The 26,466-nt window shown below is 54.1% G+C and overlaps 3 protein-coding genes across 7 annotated transcripts; all 3 read right to left on the reverse strand.

The window, feature by feature from the left end:
* Positions 1–6,257: 6,257 nt before the first annotated feature.
* On the reverse strand, positions 6,258–10,386 carry RPS4X (ribosomal protein S4 X-linked). The gene is made up of 7 exons (XM_027696153.1): positions 10,329–10,386; positions 10,032–10,109; positions 9,435–9,615; positions 8,924–9,021; positions 7,698–7,869; positions 7,017–7,174; positions 6,258–6,418 (listed from the first exon to the last, which is right to left on the reverse strand). The coding sequence occupies exons 1-7, from the start codon at positions 10,329–10,331 to the stop codon at positions 6,317–6,319; spliced, it is 792 nt and encodes a 263-aa protein (XP_027551954.1). The 5' UTR covers positions 10,332–10,386; the 3' UTR covers positions 6,258–6,316.
* A 1,160-nt stretch (positions 10,387–11,546) lies between these two features.
* On the reverse strand, positions 11,547–11,981 carry CITED1 (Cbp/p300 interacting transactivator with Glu/Asp rich carboxy-terminal domain 1). Its single transcript, XM_027696067.1, has one exon. It carries the CDS (start codon positions 11,979–11,981, stop codon positions 11,547–11,549), a length of 435 nt encoding a protein of 144 aa, XP_027551868.1.
* A 265-nt stretch (positions 11,982–12,246) lies between these two features.
* On the reverse strand, positions 12,247–26,329 carry HDAC8 (histone deacetylase 8). 5 transcript variants are annotated; one of them, XR_003536327.1, is made up of 12 exons: positions 26,180–26,329; positions 25,749–25,801; positions 24,292–24,422; positions 23,253–23,394; positions 22,161–22,273; positions 21,079–21,156; positions 20,589–20,697; positions 18,922–19,094; positions 18,163–18,257; positions 14,563–14,668; positions 13,943–14,081; positions 12,247–13,043 (listed from the first exon to the last, which is right to left on the reverse strand). XR_003536327.1 is itself a non-coding variant. In XM_027696154.1 (11 exons), the coding sequence occupies exons 1-11, from the start codon at positions 26,258–26,260 to the stop codon at positions 14,059–14,061; spliced, it is 1,104 nt and encodes a 367-aa protein (XP_027551955.1). In that variant the 5' UTR covers positions 26,261–26,329; the 3' UTR covers positions 13,536–14,058. The 5 variants fall into 5 exon arrangements, 3 of the variants coding, with proteins under 3 accessions (XP_027551955.1, XP_027551956.1, XP_027551957.1); XM_027696154.1 differs by lacking the exon at positions 12,247–13,043 and having other exon boundaries at positions 13,536–14,081; XM_027696155.1 differs by lacking the exon at positions 12,247–13,043 and having other exon boundaries at positions 13,536–14,081; positions 26,223–26,292.
* Positions 26,330–26,466: the final 137 nt, after the last annotated feature.

Consider the following 26,466-nt stretch of genomic DNA (forward strand, 5'->3'; position numbering starts at 1 on the left):
CCTCCAGCTACCAGGGAAAAGGCTGGGCTCTCCGGGCCAAACTTGGATTCTGCTCTTCTTCAAAAAGGCATTTATTAAAACTTCACTCAGTTCCTTCAGAAAAACCCGCTAAAGAAAAGGAAGCATAGCTGAGTGATGGAAAAAAAAGAGTAAGAAATCAGAAATTAATCTCTCTCTCTTCTTTACAGCATTGTCTCCAGGACCTCTCTAATGGAAACACATGTTTTGTTTCCCTGTGCTGGGAAGAAGGCCGTGCTTTGCAGGTATCAGCCATCTAATTAGGAAAGGGGTTGTGTGGGTGAGCAGGTAGGTTGGGACCGATCTTTTGTGAACAGGGCCAATTTTATTTCATGCAAGTGAAACGCGGGGCTTAGGCTGAATTATGAAATGAATTAAAACAAAAGTCATTTGCCTTTGCAGTGATTTAGTTATCAAATATTTTCCAAATGAAGGGGGGGGGAGCCAGAAGAGGGACAGAGCATTTCCCGAGGGAAATGTCAATTTGCTGGTTGCATCCCTCACCTGGATATGTCAGGCCAAGGTCATTAAGGGAAGGTTTTCAGCCTCGTATTTTTTATGCTGCATAAAAACCTAGTAACTCTCAGTTACAGTTCCCAGGCATCAGCAGCTCAGTTCTGAATTTGTTGTCTGAATTTGTTACCATTGCTATTACTTTCTAATGGAGCTAACTCCAGGCCTGGAATCCATCTCAGGAGCTGAGCTCAGTTCAGATTTATGTACCAGTCAAACCAGGCAGCACCCATCTCCCCCATCATTAGCTTTAGGGGGCAATAATCAGCATACCACTTAAATTTAATCCCACTTTATTTACATTTTAACCCAGTGAGTTGAAGGTCGTGGCATCATTTTAAACAACCCTTTCTTCTGAAAGGGCTTTGACTTGGCCTTGCACCACTGCACTGCTAAGGCATTGTGGGTGCAAGCCAAGAGTAGTGTAAACCATATAACTTGCTAAGCTAAACCCTTTGATTTTGGGCACAGACAAGGAGAAAGGTATTTAAATGGGCTCCTGGTGACACTGCCAAGCACTGTCAGCAGGGACACTGTTTTAACTGCCTCATCCTCTCTGGCACACTGGTTTACTTGCAGCAGAAGACAAGGAAGCTTCCACAGTACATCAGGAAATGAACATGGTGCCCAGGTCACTAGGAATATCGGGAGATATTTCAAAGTATTGAGTCCTGAGCATGATCTGACAGGGACAACTAAAATGCTGATCTTGCTTGGATGAATGGCACTGGAATTCTTCTGTACGTGTGTGCTCCCTTCAGCTGCACCTCTGTAGCTCTTTCCAGCAGATTAACATGTTTCCTGTGCAAGGAACTCACCCTCTTTCTCAGATGAGTTATCCAAAGTACCTCAGACACTTCAACATTTCTTGTCAGACTCATAAGTCTTAACTCAGCTGGCAATGACTCTGATGTGCTGTGACAGTCACAAGCAGGGCAACAAAGAGAATCATTACATGTCAGTAGATCTGTGAAAGACCTCAACCTCCCACTGCCAGGAAGAACAGGATGTGTGTCCAAAGGTGACAGTCCTGATTTCCACATACAGGAATGTGTGAATGTAGAGACTGAGGTGCCAACTCCTATTAACACAGGATTCCTTTGAAAAGAGCTATTCTTTTGTGAATCTTGTCTTACCATTAGGTCTGAGATTGTGCTTTTCTGGAACAATGAGCAGGAAAGAATTTGATATGGTCTTCATTTCTTTTTAAAAGAGTTTTCCTGCCTACAGGAAATATTTGATGGGAGAAGACAGCTTCTATATCACAGGTCATGCATTGCAAAGTGTCTGTACGTTTTACAAAACGTGAAAGTACCTTGTGGAATTATAGCCACTGAAAATGAAATATCTCAAAATCTGAATGGCCAAGAGGCATTTTATGTGTAGAAAAAGTAGTGGTACAAATCTTCCTGCTACTTGAAAGGAGATCAGCTGATTCAGGAAGATTTTGAGATTTAAATTCCCTTCGGAGGACTTATATTTAAATTAGCAGAGCTGATTACACTAACAGGGTGTTCTGATGTTGTTCTTCAGTGACTGGACTTTACCCATCCCCAGTGGAATTTGAGCTGTGCCACTTCAATGGACAGAATCAGACTGATCAGAGGAACCTGCCAAGGCAAAGTCACTGTCAGCACAGAAAATACACTTCAACTTTGCTATTTCCTCTTAATTAGTGAAAAGTGCATCACTTAAAAGTAGACTGGGTGAAGTACTTGTAAATGCACTGCAGGGAAGAGCCTTCACTGTGACATGGAGAAGAGATATTTTCCTTCCTAACAGCTCTGCTTTTGGTGAGAAGGGAGTATGTTCACCCCGGTCACTGTGGGGTGGACACAGAACCAGTTGCAGAGAGAAGGTGCCAGTTTAATTGTGGGGCTTGTGAGATGGCATCTTGACCTTCTGTTTTTATCCACTTCCTTTTCCTTACTGCTGGGTGATCTCTTGGAATAGCCTCTGCTTGCCAGAACATACAGTGGTGAAAGAGCTGAGAATGAACTGACTGGTGTGAGAAAGGAGCTGCAGCTGCACCACAAATGGTGACCTCTTAGGATGTCTTTGGGGTTTCACCTGGAATACAAACATGAATACCTAGATGTCACCTCGGGCCAGCAAGAGTATACTGTCCTCAATTCTGTACTGTGGTTCAAATCCTAGCAGAGAGGGAAGCTAAATATTTTGGTTTTTTTTTCACCAGAGAAAAGGCACATTCGTTTTCACAGAATCATAGGATCACAGAATCTGCTGAGTTGGAAGGGACCCACAAAGATCATCGATTCCAACTCCTGGCCCTGCACAGGCCCATCCCCAAGAGTCACACCATGTGCCTGAGAGGATCATCCAAACCCTCCTGGAGCTCTGGCAGCCTTGGTGCTGTGCCCACTGCCCTGGGGAGCCTGGTCAGTGCCCAACCAGCCTCTGGGGGAAGAACCTTTTCCTAATATCCAACCCACACCTCCTCTGACACAACTCCAGGCCATTCCCTGGGTGCTGTCCCTGGTCCCCCCAGAGCAGAGCTCAGTCCCTGCCCTTCCTCTGCCCCTCCCCAGGAACTTGGAACTGCAGGGAGGTCTCCCCTCAGTCTCCTCTTCTCCAGCTGAACACACCAAGTGCCCTCAGTGTCCTGACATGGCTCCCCCTCAAGGCCCTTCCCCATCTCCATTGCCTCCTTTGGATGCTCTCTAAGAGCTTCACACCTTCCCTACATTGTGTCCCCCAAACTGCCCCAATGTTGAGGTGAGGCCACCCCAGTGCAGAGCAGAGCGGGACAATCCCCTCCCTGGCCCGGCCATGCTGGGCCCGATGCCCCCAGGACAGGGATGGCCCTCCTGGCTGCCAGGGCACTGCTGACTGTCCAACTCACCACCCACCAGGACCCCCAGGGCCCTTTCCTGGCACTGCTCTCCAGCCTCTCATTCCCAGTCTGTCTGTCCATCCGGGGTTGCCCCATCCCAAGGGCAGAATCCAGCACTTCCCCTCGTTGAACTTCCCATGGTTGGTGATTCCCAGCCCTCGGATCTGCCGAGGTCTCTCTGCAGGGCCTCCCTGCCTTCCAGGGAGTCAACAGCTCCTCCCAGTTCTGTATCATTGGTAAACTTGCTCAGTGTCCCTTCCAGTCCTGCATTCCATAGTCATTTATGAAGATGTTGGAGAGCACAGGGCCTAAGATGGAGCCCTGTGGAACCCCACTGGTGACAGGTCACAGTCTGATGTCACCCCAGTCACTGTCACCCTCTGTGCTCAACCCATGAGCCGATTGCTCACCCACCTCATGACATGTTTATCCAGCTGTGGGCTGGACAGTTTGTCCTAATGGTGACCAGCTTTTTTCAGTCTAGTACAGCCAGGAGATTTCCTACAATCCCTATGAAACAGAGGAAAGCCCCAGCTGTGCCTTGGCAACAGAAGTTGCCAGAACCAAACACTTGTAGACAACAATTATGTTCTGCAAAGGAGCTGAGAGCTGCTGAGGTTTGCCGTGGCAGTGAGTGATAAAGATTAGCTCACCCTGCTAATGAGATATGCAGACACTTAGTCAATCTCAGAATTCAGGAGCAGTTGGCTGACACCCAACCAACCAAAAAAGCAGATGCTAAAACCTTGTTTAATATTCTGCTGACAGTGCTGTGGAGGTTACATGTGAATAAATGGGAAACAGCTGCCCACTGCTGCTTTTCCGCTGCAGCCCTGTCCAATGTAACCCAGTCAGTGAAATATGAACATCACAATCAATTGGCTTTGCTCCCACAAACTCTGTGTGAGCCTGAGGTGGGCTGGGGGTGGTGACAATGGTTTGGGAAGGACATGGATGGACAGAGTACAGAAGGAGTTATATGGAATAGGAAAGAAATTGAAGTGGTCGGGCGGGGGACTGTGTTTGCAGGAATGAATACTGAGAAAGCAGTGAGGGGTAGCTCAGACTTGAGGAACTAAACAAATGCAAGACCTTGTAGAAGGTCTTCATTCTTTTAAGAATATATCTTGACTACCAGCAGATTTTGAACCAGGTTTCTCCACTGTTACAAGCTTGAGCTGCTATGTTTTAAGCTGCAGAACCAGGTCCTGTGAAACACAGCAGGCCAACCTCTGCTCTGTGCTGAGCAACAAGAATTTGTCAGCGGGTCCCACCGTGCCGCCTGCGGGGGACGCGCCTCTGCACAGCTGCAGTTCCGGAGTCTGGTCAGCGCGTGGCAGCAGGGAGCGGGCTGAATGCAAGTATTTCACTCCGAATTTTCCCCAAACTGGAGGGTTAGTTGCCGGTTTGGGCTTTTTCTTTTTCTTTTTTTTTTTTTTTTGGCCAATATAAAAATTGTTGGGTTTTGCACCGATTTTTTTTTTTTGAACAATTCTTTTGCTTTCCAAAATATTAAATTTGGCTGTTTTCTGGAGCTTTTCCACAACGTAAAAATGAAGTGATTTTTGCTTTTGGTTTTGTGCATGAAAATGTGGCGTTTTTTTCGTTCTGGCTGCTCAGTCTGTGCATCACAGGACAGTCTGAGCACCACTGCCCGCTGCCAGCACCATGCAAGTCCCTGGAGGTGCTACTGCTCTGAGCCCGTGCAGCTTCCAGAGGGAGCAGCACAGGGAGACACAAGGGATGGGGACATGGGTGGTGCCACAGGCATTCAGCTTTGCAAGGACATCATGTTGTCAGAACACACCTGTCTACAGACACTTCATGAGGCTCGACCACATTTTGCCGGGAACATCTGATGAGGCCAATAAAAGATGTCAGTTTTCCAATTGTGCATGTCTGTGCCTGGTCCACCTTGGCAAACAGACAGATGCCAGCAGGCAGAGCAGGAGAGCCTCTGTGCTCTTCTTCTCCACACCAAGCAGAAGTTGTGTCTCTTCTGTGCCTCTGGCACTCCTGCTCCCAACCACTGGGGCCTCCACAGGCATCGTTCCACCAGTGCCCACGTCCACCTGGACGTGGCAGCCCCTTCCTGAACAGTGCCCAGGCACACCATCCCCTTCCCCGTGGTGCCTCCTGAGTAGTTGCTGGCACAGTTGGCACAACCCAGCTGGCAGGACTGCCCTTGCTGCCCAGGCACACTGCCCACTTCTGCCCACCTTGGCCTCCAGGGCCATTCCCACAGCCACGGCTGCTCCCGTGGCTCCTGCAGGGCATCAGCCCATCCCCAGGCCAGTGCTCGGGGTCCCCAGCAGCCCATTCCCCTTTCACTTAGTCCCTCCCAAGAGCTCCAGCACCACCACTGCCACCCCCAGCACAGGGGCCCCCTCTCCTGGCTCTTGGCACCCTGCACCTCAACAGAAAAGGCACAGAAGAGCAGCCCGTGAGGGGCCCCCCAGGGCACAGCTGCCAGCCAGGCCTGGGACGCTGAGCACAAGCCCTTCGAGCCACCACCCCCTTCTCTCTTCTCAGCCCCAGGGCCGGGGCAATCCCCAGGGCCAGGGAATCACCAAGGGCCTCAAGCTGACCTGGCACCACTGGCTACAGCCCAGCTGGCTCTCCCCAGCCCACAGATCCTCCAGCACATCCCTGCAACATCCAGGAACATTTGTGCCAACACCTTCCCGGGGACAGAGCGCCCTGAAGGCTCTCCCACCCCTCCTCCCTGCCTTTTTGGGAGATAGCTCTGGCAGTTGCAGAGATCACCAGGAGTCCCCCAGAGCAGCAGGCCCTTCTGGAGAGCACAGCAGGGCCTGGCACTGGCAGCACAGCTCCCCCCAGCCCCGGGACACTCCCCAGCCAGTCACACAGCCATGTGGTAAACGGTTTAATTAACACACTGACAGCACCAGCGCCAGCCCAAGCTGGACTTCACCCGCTGCTCTGCTTGGCCGCCAGTCTCTTGTCTCTCTCTTCAGCAATGGTCAGGCGGATGCCCTTTCCACGGGGCAGGGAGATCCATGGCTTGTTGCCCTGCAGCAAGGGAGAAAGAAGCCACGTCACACCAGGAAACCTGGATAGCAGCAGAGCTCTCCCTCTCAGGGGGAAAGCAGCAGAAGCCCACCACTGCCCATGCTGAGCCAGCTACACATGGCTGTGGCACTGGCCCAGCAGAAGCCAATTAGCAAGGTGTGAAAGATGCACAGTCTACAGCTGCCTCCTTCAGTCACATCCATGAAGGATGCACTTCAGTCAAAACTGAAATGCTGTCCCTCTCCAACCTGGACAAAGAGTCCATCAGGGATGGCAAAACAGCAGAGGCACTGGAGGAGCACTCAGTCAGGGCAGCTGCCCAGGTCACACCAAGGTCTGAGCACTCCTCAGCCCCTTAGCTCTCAGGTTTCAAAAACCACAGGGCTGCTTCTTGAAAATGTCCCCATTCATAAATTTGCAAATGCTTCCCCTTCACAGAGCAGGCAGAAATACAAGGAGCTGAGCCAGAACTGAGGCCAGCACTGGAGCTTTACTGTGTGGGAAGGCAGCTGCCTAAGGAGACGCCAAGGATCTCTGCCTCAACCAAAGCCCCTCGCAAGAGGAGAGAACTCCCCAGCTGGTGTCCCCACGGGCTTACCTTGCCAATAACGAAGATGTTGGAGAGCCTGGTGGCAAAGCTGTTGCCGTTGGCGTCTTTCACATGGACCACGTCGAACGAGCCGGGGTGTCTCTCCCGGTTGGTGATCACCCCAATACGGCCCAAGTTGGCACCACCAGTCACCATGCACAGGTTACCTGGGTGAGGGAATACCAGTGTGACAAGAGCTGGCATCAGATGCTGTGGTGAAGCCCTTCCCACCTGGGCTCTCGGCCCATACCAAACATTCCCCACCACCTTCTCAGTTCTGCCAGCACCAAGGAGGCATTCCCATCACACCCATGCTGGCACTGCCCACAGCTCTGTGAGTGAAACCTTCTCCCACCACAAAGAGACAGGACTCTCCCTACGGTTGCCCAGAGCTTGTCACGCACAGCCCCACAAGCGCCAGGCTCAAGCACCTCCCCACCAGCTGGCTGCTTCTCCCTGGTGCCTCAGAACCACCCCAAGTCCCTACATCAATGCCTCCCACTGCCAGCACACAGGAGGGATCCCTGCTCCAGCTCCAGGTGGAGATGCCCTTGGGAAACAACCCCTTTCCCAAAGCTGACACCATTGCCTCTGTACTTTAGAGCAGATATGCCTGGCATGTGTTTTACCTCCACACTGCTCTCCATACTGGGGATGGGTACAGTGCTTTACATGGGATGCAAGACCTACCTGTGTCAAACTTGATGAAGTCTGTGATCTTGCCCGTCTCCAGGTCAATCTGGACCGTGTCATTCACCTTGATGAGGGGGTCAGGATAGCGGATAGTGCGGGCATCGTGGGTCACCAGGTGAGGGATTCCTTTGGTGCCCACGAAGATCTTCCTCACCTTGCACAGCTTGTACTGCAAACAAAGCCCAGCACTGCTCAGCTGAGGCAGCTCAGCAGCCCAGGGACTAGGGGACTCTTGTCCCCCAGAGAGCCACCAGCCACAGCAGGACACCCAGACACAGCAGGGCTCAGAACACGAGTCCAGGTAGCGACTTGCCCAGCTCCCTGCCCAAGTAATGCCTCTCCAACAGCTGCCACTGCAGCTCTGCTACAGCCCCACCAGAAAACACCTCTGCTGTGGGAGCAGCTGCCCACTTTGGGCTTCAGCCTCTGCTCAAACACTGGCTGCACCTTCCCAGGGAAAGCCTTCACCAGGGCAGGTCCCTCATTTTTCCCTGAAGCCTGCGGGCATACAGCAGAGGCTACGTTTCTCCAGTGCCCAAGAGAGATCTGTATTCTCTCCTCCAGGGCACTCTGATTTCCCTGCTGCCTGTCATCCCCAACTCCCTCACAGCCACTCATGGGCCAACACAGAGTGGCACTCAGAGGCAAAAGCACAGAGGTCCCAAACCACACTTCAGGCAGCTCCAGCACAGCCAGCTCTGCCCTCCACATTGTCATGTGCCTACACAGCCTGCCCTAAGGAAGCAGAGCTTTAAAGCTCAGGCACAACAACATGCCTGGGTTAAGGAAACACATGTGGGAGTTGCTCTCAAGCACCCAGGGCGAGAAGGCAATTTTATTAAGACTTCCATAACTGACCCAAGAAAGATTTCAAGGCTTTTACACCACAGGCAGTTTCACGTTTCTGACCACTGTTAGCTGGCAAAGCCAAGGCTCACCCCCACCCCAAAGCTCCCTGTGCAGGTGACCCAGTCCATGCCAGCAGCATCACCTCCAGCACCAGACAATGCACCTGCAGCCATCTGGGAGCTGTTCTCATGTCACCAAGAGACCTCCCCCCACCAGCGGCTTCACCCCAACCCTGAAAGCCCCGATTTCCTCAAGTGCAGCATGGCCTCAGCTGTCAGGGAAGAGAAACAACAGCTCTCATTCAGGAGACACCAAAGAGGAAGCCCTGCCCCAACCAAACCCAACTGGGCCCACGCTCACACCAAGCCCCTCACCTTGGCCTCCTCAGCTGTGATGCGGTGAACAGCAAACCGGCCCTTGGTGTCATACACCAGGCGGAAATGCTCGCCTGTCTTCTCGATGCTGATGACATCTGATTGCAGAGAGGGAAATAAATCAGCTCATCACCCAAGACTCTCAACTCACGTTAAAAAAGGGCCAGGGACTGATGAAAAACGCTTTGGATGTGAATGACAAGGTTGGGATCTCCCCCTGACCACAGGCTCACATCCTGTGCTGTGATAAGACTGCAAATTAGCAAAAACTGCCCAATGGTTGGGTCTGAACAGCAATTTACACAGCTCAAGCAGGCAGTTACAGCCTACAGGTATCTGGCTGTGGCATTCATTGCAGTGCACAACTCCAAACCAAATAACAATGGCTTATACATATTTTTTCTTCAGCTCCACCAGGGAAATACCTTTCCCCTCCAAATCATGCCAGTCCAATAAAACATTCTCCCCACCAGTGCAGAGATGCCCCAGGTCCTGCCCCAGCCCCGCTCACCCATGAAGCCTGCAGGGTAGGTGATGTCGGTGCGGACTTTGCCATCGATCTTGATGAACCTCTGCATGCAGATCTTCTTCACCTCGTCCCCTGTCAGGGCATACTTCAGCCGGTTGCGCAGGAAGATGATGAGGGGAAGGCACTCCCTCAGCTTGTGAGGGCCTGTCGATGGACGGGGTGCCTGCGGGCAGAAACCCTCTGCTGGGGGCTCAAGCAGCACCGACCACCCCCAGAGGAGGAACTCGAGAGGAGAGGTCCAGAGTGCAGCTGCCCCACAGGCAGCAACCGGACACAGCTCCCTGGCATTCGCAGCAGTTTCCCCCGTGTCCTGCCAGCCTCACAGAGCCGCCCCCGATACAGCACAACTACTTATGTCACCCCAGCGACGGGAAAGCGCAACAGGCAGGTTAAAAGAGAGCAGCCAACGACCCCACCACCGCATCCTCTTCAATGAGGGGAAACACGAACGCTGTTCACAAAGCCCCTAACAGCGAACACCCCCTGAGCTGCCCAACCGCCCAAGCTCACCAGCGACCGAGCACCTCCCCTGATGCGACCCCAACCCCGACCCCGACCCCGACCCCATCCCGCACTCACGAAGACGCCCGTCAGCTTGTCCAGCATCCAGTGCTTGGGCGCAGCCACGCGCTTCAGATGCTTCTTGGGGCCGCGGGCCTACAGGACGGGACGTGTTACGGGATGATGCGCTACGGGCCGCCGCCATCGCGGGGCCCTCCCAGCCGCCCCTCCCCGGCCCCCTCAGCCTCCCGCCCCCCGAGCCCCGGCGCGGGACTCCCTCCCGCGCCTCTCGCCCCGGGCTGGGGAGGCCGCGGCCCGCGGGGAGCGGCGGATGGCGGCGGATGAGGGCGGGGAGCGGCCGCGCCGCGCTCTCACCATGGCTGCGCTCCGCCGGGAAAGGGCCGCGCTTCCGGCCCGCCCCGCCTCGGCACAGCGCGGCAATGGCGGCGGGCGGCGCCCCCTGGCGGCTCGGAGGACCAGCGCCGCCTACGGGGTGACGGGGAGGGCAAGAGGGATCCGAGGGGGAACAACGCGATCGGGACACCGCGATCGGGGACACTACGATCGGGACACTCCGCTCGCGGCACCCTGCTCGGCGACAGCGCGCTCGGGACATGCCGCTGGGGACACCGCGATCGGGGACACCCCGCTCGGGGATACCGCAATCGGGGACATCGTGCTCGGGACACCCTGCTCGGGGACACCCAGCTTGGGGACATCGCGCTCGTGTCGGGGGACACCCTGCTCGAGGACACCGCGCTCGTGTCGGGACGCAGGGGGGGAGGATGACCGGCTCCTTCCCGGTCCCCGCTGGTGTTCCCGTGGGACAGCTCCCCCACGTTGTGCCCCTGCGGTTTGGGACAGTGTGTGTCGGGAGCTGAGCCAGCGGTGACACCTGTGACGGGCCACTGCCGTCCTCTCGCCCTCAGCCCCTCACGGGGTGGACCTGGGACCCCACGCAGCCCCCCCAAAACCGACTCCGTCCCTAAGCACCCGCTACCGAAGGCATTTGGGGGGGTCAGTGGTCCCAGCTGCGCCCCCCAGGGAGGCAGACGTGTCCCCACAGCTTTCCAGAGTCCCCGGGACACCTTCAGACCCCGCGCCCCGCCAGGCAGCCCAGTGCAGCGGCCCCAGAGCATCGCTCCCGCAGCGGGTGGGACAGAGGTCCCATTCCCGCGGGGACATCACCGAGGTGGCACCTCTGGTTACTGCCACCATAACCCGAGAGGAGGCTCAGGAGCTGGGGGGGACAGACCCTCCTTCCACCCGGGGCCGCTTCCCACAGTGTCCTCCACGGAGATGGACAAGGAAAGGGGCACAGCCAGGACGGAACAGTCCTCCCAGATTTTATTACACAGCAGCCTGAGCCGCCTGGCCCAGCGTGACGCCCGCGTTTTGGGGGGCGGGCAGCGCGACCGCAGCCCTTCCTCCTGCCCCTTCCCACCCTCGGCCGGGCTCTGAGCGCTCCCTGCGCCCGCAGCACCGGCCCGTGGGGCAGCCGGGGTGCTGCCCGCGCCCAGCGGCACCGGACCACGGTGTCCCGGTGGGTGGGGTGAGCCGAGAGCCCCCTGCCCCGGCTGGAGCCCTCCAGCCTCAGCAGCTGGCCGGCAGGTCCGCGGGGGAGTCGAACTCGTGGTGGCCGAGCCAGAGCTCCGGCAGCTCGACCGCCCTGTCGAGGCCAAGCTCCAGCACCAGCGCCCTGAGCACCTCCTCGTCCACCGGGTCCGAGTCGATGATGCCGGGGCGGGCGGGCTGGAGGGGGCGGCTCCCCGCGCCCCGCGGCCCCAGGCCCCGGGCGGGCGGCGAGCGGGGCTCCGTGCGGCGCCGGGCTCGCCCCAAGGTGCGGTGCGGGATGCGGAGCTTCTGCAGGCGCCAGCTGGCCAGGAATTGGGAACCCGCCCGCGGGGCCACAGGGGCGGCGGGGGCAGGCGGAGACCCCGGCAGCCCCCCGGCACCGCAGGGGTAGCGCAGCATCGCCGCCACCTCGAGGTCCTTCGTGCCCCGGGGAGGGGATTGTGGAGAGCTCATCTCCGGGCTCTGCGGGGGTGGTCCGGCGAGGAGTCCAGACGGGGAGGGAGGCTGGAGAGGCAGCCCGGTCGCACTCGCCCGGGTGGCCCCGCTCCCCGGGGGCAGCCGCCGCCGTCTGATTTATAGCGGCCACGCCGCGGGGGAAGGCGAAGGGAAGCTGGGCCGTCGGGCGAGCCGGTCGGGCAGGGAGGGACGGACGGGGCGGGACGGCCCAGGGGGGCGGTGCTGGCACCGCCTGCCCCTCCGGCCCCCGGCCGGACCCCCGTGTCCCGCCCTTCCAGGCTGGGTTCCTCTGTGTCCTCCCGGTCTGGGATGGGACCCCACCTCGTCTCCTCCTGTCCAGGCTGGAACACGCTTGTAACACGTGTCCAGGGTGGGGGACAACAGTGGGGTTCAGGTGGTGGCAGGGCTGCCAGGGCAACGAGGACTGGTGCCCTCAGCCAGCTGGAAAAGGGTGTGAGGGGGCTGTTTGTGGTGGCACTGGGGGCACCCTCCGAGCCTTTGTCCCACCTTTTGCACTTTTCTTGCTTCGCACTGAGTTGAGCTCCAATTGTCTCTCCACATTCGGAGATGTGGATGGGGATGGTAGAGGGGGTGCCTTACCCCATGGCTCAGTTTTCTCAGCTGTCTGTGGGTGGGCAACCTGCCTACAGGTCTCCCTGCACCTCACCTAAAGCCCATTTAGTACTGCAGTGCTTGACACTTGTGGGGTTTCCTATTGTTTATTTTCCCAGTTGTGTTCCTGAAGCAGCTCCCACAGCTCACGGGGAAGTCTGCCTGGTGCAGGGACAGAGCATGTGGGGCCCTGAGGTTGGTCAGAGGAGGCAGCTGGCCAGCTTCTCTGCTCTCCCCTTCCTCACTTTTCCCCCGGCTGAACAGTCCCCAGGACACTGGAACCCTTTGCTGGGCTGGTGGCAGCACCAGCCTCCTGCCAGCAGTCACCACACAAGACTGGTCTCTCCCCACCACACCACAGCAGGTGCCAAGGGTACATGGAAGCGGGGAAGGGGGTCAGGAGTCATGGGAGCCACATCCTGCTGAACTCCCTCCACGCCAGATTTCCTGTTGTTTCAATCGGCAGTGAAAAACAAGAGAGCAAAACAAAGCCGAGGCCAGGCTGGGAGCCCCTTCATCTTGCTATTTATTCCAGTGTAATCTAATTAAAGCCACAGGAAATATGCTTTCCCACAGTGACTGGACATCTTAAAAAAATCCCAGCACAACAAAAGTTCCGTGGGCCAGGTCAATGAGGGGACAAGAGCAGCAGAGGCCAGGCCCTGTGGCCTGAAGCACCAGGAGAGATCTGCCCCGGATACCTCTATACCTGTTTACCTGTTCCCTTGCTTAGATGCCCTGTGCCCACTCACATGGGGCACTGGGGCATCTGGAAGTCCATCCAAGATCTCCTGGGATAGGAGCTGCCATAATGAATCTCCCTCGACACTCTGGAGAGGATCCCCAGGGTCTGGCCACCCATGGCCTTGCAGGGTGGGGGGGATGCTGCAGAAAAGAGCACTGGCAAGGCAGGGTGGGCGCAGGAAGAAAGGAAAGGGCTGGAGGAGTATTTCAAACATTTTATTTTTAAAAAATTCCCAGTTAAAAACACAATGGCTGTGCCTTTCTGTGGGTAAGAGACACAGCCTGTGCCCCAGGCTGGCCCTCAGCTCTGCTTCCCGAGCGGGCAGCTCCGAGGCTGTGCCCCCTGCCAGGAAGGTACCGTGGCTCTGGGCTCCAGCTGGGGAGGGCTCGAAGCTCTGAGCAGCCTCTCTCTTAAAAAACATTTAAAACCAGTTGTGAGAACAAACTCTGTGGTGTTAAAAAAGGAAAGGGGAAGGAGCAAGGGAGGCTCTGCCGGCACTGGAAGGCTGTGGCTGGAGGGCCCACACTCCTGCCTGGGGAGAGCCACAGTGCTCGTGACGTGCAGCAGCTTTTCTTCTTAAAAGAGAAAAAAATTAACCAACCAACAGTAATTTCTTCCAAATTTTCCCTGCAGCCACAAATTTCACGAGTTGCTCAGGTAAATACGCTGTCTTCCCCATGGGAAATGCTCTTGCAGAAACTGAGCCTTCCTCCTCTGCTAAACAACATGCTTCAGATTCCCTGCAAATAAAAGGAAGCAGGAGAGGTTTCACTTTATTTTAAGAATTTTTTTACAGTGAGAACAATCACTGGAGTAAACTCCACAGGGACATGGTAGAGGCCTCAGTGGCAGAAGGTTTCAAGATGTGACTGGACAGAGTGCTAGATAATCTTGTCTAGCCTCCCTTTCCCACAAAAAAGTTGGACCAGGTGATCTTTGAAGTCCTTTAGAACCTGGGCTGTTCCGTGATTCCAGTAAGGACAAGGCCCTGTGCTCCTCTGCCCAGCTAGAGGACATGGCTACAGGGACCCACAGTTCCATATCACCAACCCTGAGAATCCCAAGGGAAGCAAGAGGTAGATGACTCTGTGCACTAATGGGCAGCCAAGTGAACATGGTTCATCTTTCTAGTCAGTGAGAAAGACTCCAGTGAGCTCTTCTGAAGCCCTCTCTAAAAGGACCTGGAAGCCCAAAGCAGGAGTGTTGGCCTGGACAACTCACCTTTGATAGAGTTCAGAATTTCTTGAATTCTCTGTGGCTCGTTGCGGTCTGGTCTGCAGCTCGGGGTGATCTCCAGCACGTAATCAGGACCATACTCTGTGAAGAACTGGAGGGAAGAGGAGGGGAGAGTCAGCAGAGAGGCCTCTGGTGGCTGAGGCTGGGGGCAGGGTTCTCTGTGGGTACCTGTTTGGAAAAAGGCAAAAAACAGTTTCTCCATCTGAGGGCCACATGTGGCTTCACGACACCAAGGTGGTGCTTCTGCAGTGTCTGTGCCCACCTGGAGTTTTCAACCATTTCCCAGTTCAAGGGCTTGGGAAGCAGAGCCCGATGGTGCAGCCAAAAGCAGTCAAGTGTCTATCCCAGTGTTTAATTTGGGAAAGCTGTTGACACTCATTTTACACATGATTAACCTGATTTTTTAGTCAACAAAATTCAAGTGCTACCTATTCTACTGAATAATGCCAGACCTGACAACAAGTACTATGCCAACAGCAAAAAATTAGGCATCTTACAGAAGCCCACATTCTGTTCCTGATTTTAGGACAAACAGGTTCCACTGGTGGAACCTACTGCGATGGGACCATGACTCAGGGCACCATCAGCACTGGATGTTCAAGGAATTCTACGCTGGTCTTTCCAGACATCCTCAGACTACTTAAACACCATTACACTGATGCTCAGTCAAATGTTTCTGGGCCTCCAAACCACAGCTGTCTTGTTTTCAAGCCCTTCTCTACAAATTTGTGGACAAAAAAAAAAAAAAGACCAAAAGACCTCCAGGTTTCTGAATATTGTCTTTCTTTCATAGTAACTTGATTTCAAGACCTGGAGCTGTCAAGAACATCCCCAAGCCCCTCAAGGCTTTAGGAGAAGCAAAGTGCTGAATACAACTGTGTGGAATTTGGCCCATCATTACTAAAAGAGTTTGCCAAACCTGGAGACTGATGGAACAGCACAGCCTGGCCACCTCACAGCCAGTGCTTCAGCAACAATCTGTCCCAGGCCACAAACTCTCAGGAGTTTCCTTCAGGAGGTGAGCAGATCCCTGTGGCTGGACAGCAGGAAAGCAGCGGTGGGACTGCCTTTAAGCTGCTCACAGTCAGGAATTCTGCACTGATCTCAAAAAGCTGACAGCTCAGTTTCCATGTTTCGTGTTAATCAGAATGGGAATTCCTATTTAAAGCAAAGAAAACATGAAATCAGGAAGTACCAACCTTTGTTTCTGTGCACAGGCACTGATAAGCTATTAAACCACTAGTGGTTCTCTGCCAGAAGCAGCAGGAAAAAAGCCCTGGGAATCTGACAAAAAGACATCAACCCTCTGTGCACACAAATTCATCCACATACAGTGAAAGCTCATGCTGCCTCCCTTCCAATTATTCCCTAGCTGTGTAAATATTTCATTCTCACTGGCCTCCAAACCATTCCTCTTCCTTCATGGCTTTTCCCCCCACCAAACCTACTTCCACCAGTTTACCTTAAATATGGCAACAGCACAATGCAGGGAGCCTGGAGCATCCTATGGGAAGGTTACAGAGGCTAAAATATACTCATGAGAAGGACTCTAAAAATATGCCAAACCATTCAGCTATACCTTCTCTGGGAGATTCTGCTGGGAAGCTCTGTAGGATTAATGCAAGGTGAAGACGTCTCATCCTTAATCACAGAGAACAGGCTGCATCTCAAAGTGCTGGCCTGGAACCTGCACTAGCCAGGTAAGGAACAATGTTACCTTGGACTGCTTCCATCTATGGGAAAAAAAAGCCTTCTCTAAATACAGTAACTCATGGAGAGAGAGAAGGGAACAGAAGAATTCCCATCAAAGTGAAGTGAATACCTACTCATGCACTTCTTCCCCTGAAAATCTGAGGTTTGTAAGGTTTAAGGACACTTGTCAAGTCAAAAATCCAGGAGCAGACATAGGAATCTGGAGTAAGACAATGGCAAAGCACTGCCTGACATCTGACTGCTCTGTGTCACGCTCTGATGCAAGATGAGCCCATTAGAAAAGACAGAAAGTGGATTTTAGGATCAGTAAATGTCAGAGCAAGATGGGCTACGGCTCACAAGGACGACGTTTAAGTATTATTTGAAACTGTCCTCCAAAAAACATTCCAACCGTCTTACTGCCTTGTGCTCTGACCCCTGTGAGAGGCAGACTTGCCTTTGTTTACACAGGGCTTTCCTGGTTCACTCTGCAGCTTTTCAAACAGAGCCAAGTATGGATGTGTCCCTCTCCATGCTTCAGAGGAAGAGCTGGAATGCAGGCAGGCAGTAGGAGGGCCCCAAATGCAGTGCACAGCACACAGACACCTGCAAGGGAAGGCAGCTGCACCCTGGGCACTGAACTGCTTCATGGAGTTTGCCTTCTCTACAGAGTCACCCAGCAAACATCTGGACAAGCACTCCCATGGCATCTCAGCATGAAGAGCCCCAGCCCACACCTCTGCTGTTCTCAGCTGGATGTTGAGTGTGTGAGGCCATGTGCTGCCCCCATTGTGCAGAGGCTACTGAACCACATTCTCGTGCCCCTGAACAGCACAGAGGTCTCAGGAAGGCAGGCAGGGAGCTGCACCAGCACACTGTCACTGTGCTCTCCACAGTGACCTCTGCCCATACCTAAAGCACCAAGATTTCTTGTTTCCTTATTACAGGCATCCTATTCCAGTTTCTTATTACAGAGGCATCTCCCTCTGCTAAGGACCTATGTGCATGTGCCATTGGATGTGGGTATTTCTGACTCTGTCGTGTCCCAAAGGCAGGTTCAGCAGCAGGAGACACTGATACCTGTATATCACAGCCTCCATCAAAATCCTACTTGTTCTGGTGCTCCTGAGAAGCAGAAGGTTCCCACACATGGAGGAACACTCTCTCTTGGGAAAGATGCACAACATGATCCAATACAAGCTGGCACGGAGTGTGAATATCCCCTCAAGGGTGAGAGGGTGTTGGATCTCAAACTCCTGCTTTTGGTGTGCCAACACCTGGGCCATTCCTCCCCAGAACACAGAGCAACGTGTTGAACAGCTGAACCACAGCCCCAAGGTGGGAGGGCTTCCCAGGTCCCTGGCAGGGTAGTCTTCCATGAAACTCTTCCATGAGTTTCATCAACCAACTGGGATTCCCATGTCAGGGGAAACAGATTCACCAGACAGAAATTAATACACAGTGTCCAGCCCCACTCAAGACATGAAAAGCAGCAGCACTGGAACTGAGACAGCACCTGGCCCCACAGCCAAAGCTTCAAAGCTGCACCTGGTCCTTTCTGTGTGTTGATAAAAGCAGGGTTAAAATTCAAAGCCTCAAGAAAGGCAAAAGTACATGCACATCCTAAAGAGCTCTTTGAGCAACTGGTGGCTCCCTCTGCCCATCCTCTCTGTAACCACCAGAGACTGCAGTTTATCAGTGCCTGAGATCCCTCACAGAAAGCTGCAGCCTCTGCTTTTGGGCACAAGCACCCACCATGCTGCTGGGATGGGGTGCTATTGTTACAGGAGTGTCTCCACAAAGCAGGACTAAGTGGCAAGGACGCTGTGTGGATTATTAGGTGGAATGAGTGGCTCTTCTGCAAGGAGAAGGGAGGGTTTTTCCCAGCATTACCTCGTGATCGGGGATCTCCGAGGACAGCGTTCTCCCAAGGATCACCCCAGTCAAGTATGTCCAGCAGCGAGCTGTGTTGGCAAGGTTGTAACCTCCTGTTCCAGCAAGAATTGGGATTTTGAGGGGGAACAGTGGGGAAAGGGAAGAGAGAGGGAGAGATTTTAGTGGAAGGAACAAACTGTGGAGGCAATGTGCACAGTTCACATGAACTCAGCTTATTTCATCCACTCAAGCTGTGCCCAAAATCTGCATTTTGCACCTGCTGGCTACACGAGGCCAGGTCCAAATGACACTGTGTGCAAATGACACTGTGTGCAGAGCCCTGCTGTACTTTGCAGGCAGCCAGTCCTTGTCCCAAGCCCCTGCTTGAATCTAAACGAAACCATTCATTGCCAGGTGCCCAAAGTAGGTTTGGGAACACAGTGCTCACTTTTAAAGAGAAGCACTGGAAGGCTGATCAGCAGAGATAGGAATCAGAGGGGCCACTGAGAAGTCACGATCAGTTTGTCGGCCTTTCCTCTTCTCCAGAGGAGCCATGCAGCTTTTAATAAGATGTGAGAGTCAGGATTGAGACTTGCACCTGTCAGTATCAAGGATTTCAGGTGTGAGGACACAGTACTGTACCATGGGATGCCCTCCTGGCACTGCCCAGCAGTCACCCTGCTAAACCCCGGCCAGTGCTGAGCCCAAGGACAGGCACTTGAGGAAGGGTCGCGGGAGGACAAACATGTTTCTCTGAGACCAGCAGGACACACTCACCTCCTCCCAGCACGAGAGTTGCCAGTTGCCACTGCAGGACATACTTGAGGCACTTGCCCACTCCCTCGGGCGTCATGTTGAAGGAGCACATGGGGTCCCCAGCGATGGTGTCGGCCCCCAGCTGCAGCACCACGGCGTCGGGGTTGAAGGCGGCGTACACCTCCTTCAGCACGCTGTGGAGAGGAGGGGCACTGGGGGTTAATGCCACAGGGATGCTGGTAGCACAGCTCTGGTCCCTCAGATCCACCAATGCCTCTCAGGGTTTCTGCATTCTCTGATTCCACGCAGCTTGTACAAGTTACACTCCCTCTGCTCCCAGTTAGCCTTCTGCCCCCGCTACTCTCCCACAGCAAGTTTAGCTCTCAGAGAACTTATCACCAGGCTGATGAAGGCAAAAGCACCACTGATAACATTGGGGAGGGGGGCCTAGTCCTCATCAGCTTAGTGGTAGCATCAAACTCCACATTTGCACTGGCTGCCCTTTGGTTGCAAGACAAATCCAGAGGCTTTTCTCCCCTCTGAAAGTCGCGGTGAAGATCAGGCAAAACAACAATCCTGAACTCTCAGACATCTCTCACTGAGACAGGACAAACAGAGGAAGGCTCTGGTTAGGTTCTCATTCTCCTCTCTCTTATGTGGCTCCTGAGGCAAAAACACAAGGAAAAGCTCTGTGCAAGGTGTAGTCAGCCTGCACTGGAGGCAACCCTGTGCTTCAAGCCCACCATGGTTTTGGGAAGCACAGGCAATCACCCTCAGACAATCAGACATCCACAGTCAGGCCCATGACTGCCTCCCAGCCCAGACAGAACTCAAAATCTCTTTGTAGAAGCTTTGGTTATACACAGCTTGGAATCTAGGCAGGTTATGATGTCCTTCAGCTGTGAATGCATGCAGCAGGTTCCTCCTGACCAGGCTCCTGGTCAGCCCTTTCAGCCCCTAGAGCTGCTTTTTGGAAGCATGTTTCCTGGCAGAAAGAGGTCTGTTCTACCCCAGCAGTGGCAAGCATCAACAAGCTAGCGGGAGGCATGGCCTCCACATGAGACTGCCCTACAAGTCTGGAGAGCTTTCAGCCCTCAAGTGTTAGAGCTGAGAGGTGGATGTGCTACTGTGTCCTGCAGCCTGGTGCTCCTCTCCCCTGGAAAAGAACAAGCCCTGCAGCCCAGTTTTGACAAGGGCAACAGTTTGTGAGGTCCATCACCAGCTGAGTGACAGAGGGGCCTGCCAGGAGGCAGCTCCATCACTGTCACATGTTCAGCCTTCAGCCTTCCAGCATGGACAGAGGGTGCTTGGAAAACACTTTTAGCTAAGTCCCAAGCATATGTCCCACAGAATGTCAGGATTCAGTGCACTTATTTGAAGGAAAAACATCTAGCCCTAAGTCCACAGCTAAAAAGTACTTGTGCCTTCTCAGTCTCTCCTTAGACACACAAGGCTGACCTGTGGCAGAGACTCTCCAGCCACCCACAAATGTCTCTGTATATTCAGTTTGGTTAAGAACCCGGACAAGACCTCTGAGAACTCTTACGATCCATGCTCGCTGCAATCAAAGGGTGCAAGAGGGGAAGAGGCGCCTTAAGAAAGGACTGTAATTAAAAGCAGTAAGCTGCATAGTGTCTTATTCTCTAAAATCCCATCCAAGTAAGATGTACTGGAGCAAGAGGGCTTACGTTTCACAGATCTGGTAATATTTCTCATCTTGAATGCCATCTTGAATGGGCACATTCACGCTGTAATAGCGACCTTTCCCCAGGCCAACATCTGTCACATCACCAGTGCCTGCACAACAGAAACACCCCAATTACGAGGGAAAGCAGAGGAGCTGCAAGAGAGAGATGTGTGGGATGTCTCAGAGGAGAGCTTAAAGCCAGGACCTTCGGCACACTAATGGAGAAGTCCACTTGCCACCACCAAGAAAGGAGGGTGGGAGGGACCCAGTTCTCTCCTCTGCCCAATTCTGCCATGCAGAGTCAAAGGGGCTCTGCCCAGAGCTCGGTCACAACCACAAAGGTGGAAACACCAAACATGTAGCTCCCTGCTCCTTCCTTCTTCTGGGTCGAGAGGAGAGAAAGCAAGACATCTCTTCTGGACTTGCATCACTGGTGAGGCCCCAGCAAAGGCATGAACCAAATGAGCACAAACCTCACACGTTCAACTTGCCTGGAAAAAATCCTGGTGAAAACTTGTGCAGAGAAACAGTCATGACTTTCGAGGTGAAACTAAAGGCATCTTCAACTCCTACCAGGAAAGGAAAAATACTTTCATGCATCATTCATATAAATGACAGAGCCTGAACACACAAACAGAGCTGCTTGATAAACACGGGGCAGCAAGCAGAGCAGGAGCAGCACGAGCGAAGCAGAAATGCAGATGTGGCTCCATAAATCCATTCTCGATTCACAGAGACCCGAGTTCAACTGCAGCAAAGGTCACAACTGAAATGAATTTGGCAGGTCTCATGCTAATCAGTACTGAACGGATCTCGATACCTCACGTCAGTGCCCAGGGCAGCAGCACTCGCCTGTGCTGCTCGGCCTGTGAGGCTGGGAGAGGGGTCCGAGCAGGGCTGCCTTGGCCAGAGCTTGGCTCTGATTAGAACCAGTGCTACCGGGCTCTCTCTCGCTTTTTCTCAGTGCTGCTGCGGTTCAACATGCCTTTTCTTTTCCTTAAAGACACATTAAAATAGTGGGGGTGGGCGGGGGGAAAAAGAAGTAACAGGAAACTTAACAGAAACCAAATGCAGGGAGAAAACGGAGCAAAATGAAACACACCATAAAATTTAGAAGAGCGGGAAATGTTAAATGGTGTTGAAATCGTGTCCCTGAAGCAGAGAGCAGTTTCAGAAAGGCCAGCTCTGGCTTTAGTTTTATAGCATCAAGCCTTCTTTTAAAAGCACCGTTTACTACTGGCTGCTTCCCTCTTGCACTGGAGCATTAAACAATTAAACCCTGTCAGCAACTGCTCCACCAGGATGGGAGACTAGGACAACACTGTCTGTTGCTTTAGGCACAAGACTCCTGCCCAGACCCTCAAGAGAGGTCTGAAGAGCAGCATCTGAAGGGCAACTTCATAAAACAGGACAAGGCAGAAATGGATTGAGCGAACTCAACTGCACTGAAAGGAGGCAAAGCCACAGCTGTGGCAGCACATCAAGTTCTGCTGCACCGACAGGCCTTAACTTCTCCCGTTCCTCCCCCTGGGTCTGTGCAGCTGTGCTGTTTGCAGCCTTTGCTGGGCCTTACCATCCCCATGATGCAAATCCAAATCGATATAAAGCACACGGTCAAATTTCTGGCGCAGCCGCAGGATCCCCAGGACGGCATCATTCAGGTAACAGAAGCCAGAAGCTTCATCCCTGTGAAAACAATGTCCGTGACGTTGAACGTTGCCAGTGCAGTCACCACCAGTCTCGGTGCTGACACCTTGACTTTGCAAGTCTCCACCTCACAGGGGGACAGAGGAGGACGAAAACCCAGTTTGCACACCACTGTTACACCTTCAGAGGTCTCTGCCAGGTCAGAAAAGTCACTGGAGCAAGGAGAGGCATCTGCACATCCATGTGCAAGCTCTCAAGGTTAGACAGGGGGTTCATGCAAATTCCTGGGGCACCCCAGGGGGACAGAACAGCACTGCGAAGGCCAGTTGGCTGTGGACAAGGAAGACATACTGTCTTGTCTGCACTGCAGACAGGCCCCATGTTTTGGGAGATGGGGGACACAAATTAAATAAAACATACATCCACGGAAAATGGGATGGAAACAAATTATTTTACCACTACAGAACCACAAAATTCGGAATCAAAACTTTTACTTCCTCTCCTGTTGTGCTGGAAGATCACTATTGATGTTAGAGTTCAGAGCAAACAGCCCCCCATGGAGTGTGGGGAAACCCAAGGTCAATCTTGCACCTTTTCAAACCTCTTATTAAAAAACCAAAAAAGCCACACAAAACAATTTGGCCAACATGTTGCCACATTCCCATTGTGTTCCAAGCTGCATCAATCATTTGACTCTCCACAGTGCTTCTCTGTGGACCTCACAAAATCCCCTCTCACTTGAACTGCCAGAGGTAACCAAGTATCAAGGAATGGCGAGACACCCATGAGTACACCTGCTCCAGACCCTCCCTGCAGTCCATGACAGCACCAGCACTGGCAGTGACCGGCCTCCTCTCAGGCCTCTGCCCTGCCCTCTCTACCTCCTGCCTTCCCTCACACCTTGCCTTCTCTCCCAGCTGGATCGCCGCACCCTGAGGGTTCGCAGGGGAGCCGGGAGCTAGGAAGCGGGGTTCAGACACCAGGTGAGAAAACACAAGGGAAGAGATTGTTTTCTTACTTCTTTGCATGATGCCACCCTCCAGGCCAGTTAATTGCTACCTTGCACTTGCCGTCCAGCAGGCACTGGGCTGCAGTGATGGTGGCTCCTCCCACGGCCGCCGCATACTCAAAGATCCCTTCAGTGGCTGGACAGTCATAACCTGCAGGTAAAAGTCCAGGTAAGAGTCCACATGTCAGACACAACAGGCCTTTTCCTCCAGGGAATCCTCCAGCCATCTTCTTTAAGTGTGGCTCTGACCTTCTGTTCCAAACACAACGCCAAAGCCATGGCACAAACCCTCACAACAGCTGCAGCTTTGGACTCACACAGCAGATTCAGGGGGCCTGAGTAGGAATAAAGTTGTGGTGGGTTTGTGTAGTAAGGTGTTCACAGTGAGGGGTCTGCAGGGGTGGCTTCTGTGAGCAGCCACCAGGAGCTGCCCCGATGTTGGACAGAGCTCCAGGACAGACCTGCCTCTGGGTAAGGCTGAGCCCAACAGCACTGCGGGGAGAGCCTGTGGGAGAACATATCAAACAAAGGGCAAAAACCACGGTGCAGCACCTGGGAGAGAGGTGAGAGTCTGTGAAAGAAACTACGCTGCAGGCCCCAAAGTCAGCAGGAAAGGAGGGACAGGAGGTGCTCCAGGCACTGGAGTTCCTGTAGCCCATGGTACAGACCACAATGAGGCAGCCGTGCCCCTGCAGCCCGTGGAGGTCCACGATGGAGCAGAGATGGCCCTGCAGCCCCTGGAGGACCCTATGTCCTGGAAGCAGGGGAGTGTGCCTGAACAAAGCTGTAACTCCATGGAAGGGACCCACGCTGCAGCAGGTTTGCTGGCAGGACCTGTGACTCTGCAGGGGACCCATGCTGGAACAGCTTATTCCTGAAGGACTGACCCCATGGAAAGGGACCCATGCTAGAGTAGCTTGTTCCTGAAGGGCTCACCCCACAGAAGGGACCCACGCCTGAGCTCACCACTCTAACTGCAGCTGCAGCAAAAAAAAGCATCCTGGTCCTGACACTCAGCTAAGCTCTTGCTGAAGACACACATCCTTACCTAGTCCATACTCCACAGACTCCGGGTGGTCATCATCCCCCTCCTCACTGACCTTCTGCAGGTGCTGCAGGTAAGCATCTGTGTGGAAACTTGCCATCTCCTCCATGGAGGCCACTTTTGGCTTGACTATCCTAGGCAGAGAGGAGGAAGGGAGCACGTCAGGACAAGAGGGCCTAGGGTTTGGCTGGAATGCTCAGCTTTAGCCTTTAACCTAGAAGCCTTCTTTTGGCAGTTACTGTGGTAAAAGCAAACAAAAATCCCTCTTCCTCTCGCACCAGACTGCCACTCCAGTGAGCAAACACCCAGCTGAGCTGGCCTTGACTCCAGCATGGCACTGCCTGCTATGCCCAGCCCAGGGAAGAACACCTACAGGTGCTGCCTGCATTAACCTTCCTACTTTGCTTCAAGTGTTTTTTCCCTTTTTCTGCATATTCTCCCAGTATGAGCAATGCCCAGTGGATCCAACATTCTGGTTACACACAGAGCCACTAACAGAGGGAAAAGTCCAGGCCCAGCTGCTGCAGCAGGACCCCACCCTGCCAGGTCAGGAGCTGGACAGCACTTCTCAAGTGCTCTGACCTACACCTGCATCAAAGCAGAGACCATTGCTCTTCCCAGCACCTTCCTGGGTTTGAGTGCTTTGCAGTCTGCCTAAACAAATCCTGCAACACACTGAACCCTCTCCAAACCTCAGACACTGGGGGCACACATGGGCAGCACAGCATAGGAAAAAATGGGGAGACCGCAGAAAACTCCCAGCTCTTGCCAGGCACTTCCCAGTCCCTGTCAAGGCAAACAGCCCTTCAGGTCTGCTAGATGATGGTACCTACAGCCAGGTACCAAGCACACTCTGCCAAAATGGCTAGAAAAAAAAATTCTTTTAAAAAAGAAGTCCCAATAGGACCTTCTGGCCCTGCTGAACTGGAGCATGGGATTTTTTTTAAGAACATAAGAGAGGTGAGCTAAGCCTTTTATTCCCTTCATGTGCTCCAGTGTCAAAAGCCAAATGGAGCAGGAGGGATCTCACTCTTCTGCCCCAGATTTCACGTTGTCTTCTCTCCTGAACAGCCCCAAGACCTCACAAGAAGTCTCTCAGATCAATCACGACACAGCAAAACAACAAGGTCCCTCTCTGTATCAGCACCAACTGAGCAGTGGATCTGGAGCAGCACCAAGGTTGTCACCCTGCTCCGAGCCCCAAGCCTGGGGGTGACAGACGCTCTGCAGAGAAGGCACGAGAAAATCTGTGCTCCACCAGACCAGGAGAGTAACCACGAATTACACCTGCCACCATAATCGTGTCCACGTAGCAAAACAAGCATTTTCCTTAGATCCCAGAAATACACACTGTGGGGGCTCCCTGCCAGCAGGGACAGCGTGAAACCTGAAGTTACTCAGCACCTTCCAAACCTCAGCGGAGAAGAAAACATCCCTTCACAGAAAACGGGAGCACTTACTTCATCTGGTCGAGCAAGCAATACGCCTCAATCAACGAATGCACCATGCTGGCCTAAAGAGAAGAGCACATCTGTGAGAGCAGGAGACACAAGGACAGCAACCGGGGGCATGTGGGGGCCCAAGGAAGGACTCGCAGCCGAGCTGTGGCTGTGACTTCCCCCAGCAGCGGCTCTCCCGGCACGGCCGGAGCCGGGCAGGGCACCCCGGGGGTGCGTGAGGGGCCTCCCGGTGTCCCGGGCAGAGGCACAGCCGGGGAAGGGAAGCGCAGCGCTTCAGTGTCGCTGTCACGGCGCTGCCAGGGGCGGTGTGAGGGCACAGACGGGCCCCCCCACACTCTGACCGCACACTCCTCCCGCCGGGGCCGCCCGTTCCCCGCTCCCTCCCGCCGTGCCGGGCCCCCCCGCCCCGCCGCCCCCGGCGCGGCGCTGACCCGCTTGGGCACTTTGCAGAGGGAGTCGCAGAGCTCCACGTACTCCGGGCTGTACACGTAGACCGGCGGCGCCGCCGCCATCGGGGCCCACACGGCCGGGGCCGGGGCTCAGCAGCACGGGCGGTTCCGGCCCCGCGGCTCGCCGGGAGCTGTAGGCCCGCCCCGCCGCCCTCCCTCCCTCCCAGCCAGGCCGGGCAAGGACAGGCCGCACACGCTGTTAGAGACGTTTTTATTGGGGCCCCCACGCGGCTCGGGGTGGTGTCTGTTATCTAAAAACGTAGTAATTG

The sequence above is a fragment of the Neopelma chrysocephalum genome, unplaced genomic scaffold (genome assembly GCF_003984885.1).
Source record: "Neopelma chrysocephalum unplaced genomic scaffold, ASM398488v2 Primary Assembly neopelma1_105, whole genome shotgun sequence".
Taxonomy (NCBI): Eukaryota; Metazoa; Chordata; class Aves; order Passeriformes; family Pipridae; genus Neopelma; species Neopelma chrysocephalum.

Excerpts from the sequence above, each read along its gene's own strand:
- HDAC8 (XM_027696154.1), bottom strand. The coding sequence starts at position 26,260 with ATGGCGGCGGCGCCGCCGGTCTACGTGTACAGCCCGGAGTACGTGGAG. Across the intron at positions 21,157-22,160 it reads GGATTTGCATCATGGGGATG|GAGTTGAAGATGCCTTTAGT; the intron begins GTAAGGCCCAGC and ends CTTTCCTGGTAG. Across the intron at positions 18,258-18,921 it reads AACTCTCGTGCTGGGAGGAG|GAGGTTACAACCTTGCCAAC; the intron begins GTGAGTGTGTCC and ends TTGCTGGAACAG.
- RPS4X (XM_027696153.1), bottom strand. Across the intron at positions 9,616-10,031 it reads ACAAGCTGACGGGCGTCTTC|GCACCCCGTCCATCGACAGG; the intron begins GTGAGTGCGGGA and ends TTCTGCCCGCAG. Across the intron at positions 7,175-7,697 it reads CTTCATCAAGTTTGACACAG|GTAACCTGTGCATGGTGACT; the intron begins GTAGGTCTTGCA and ends TCCCTCACCCAG.
- CITED1 (XM_027696067.1), bottom strand. The coding sequence starts at position 11,981 with ATGAGCTCTCCACAATCCCCTCCCCGGGGCACGAAGGACCTCGAGGTG.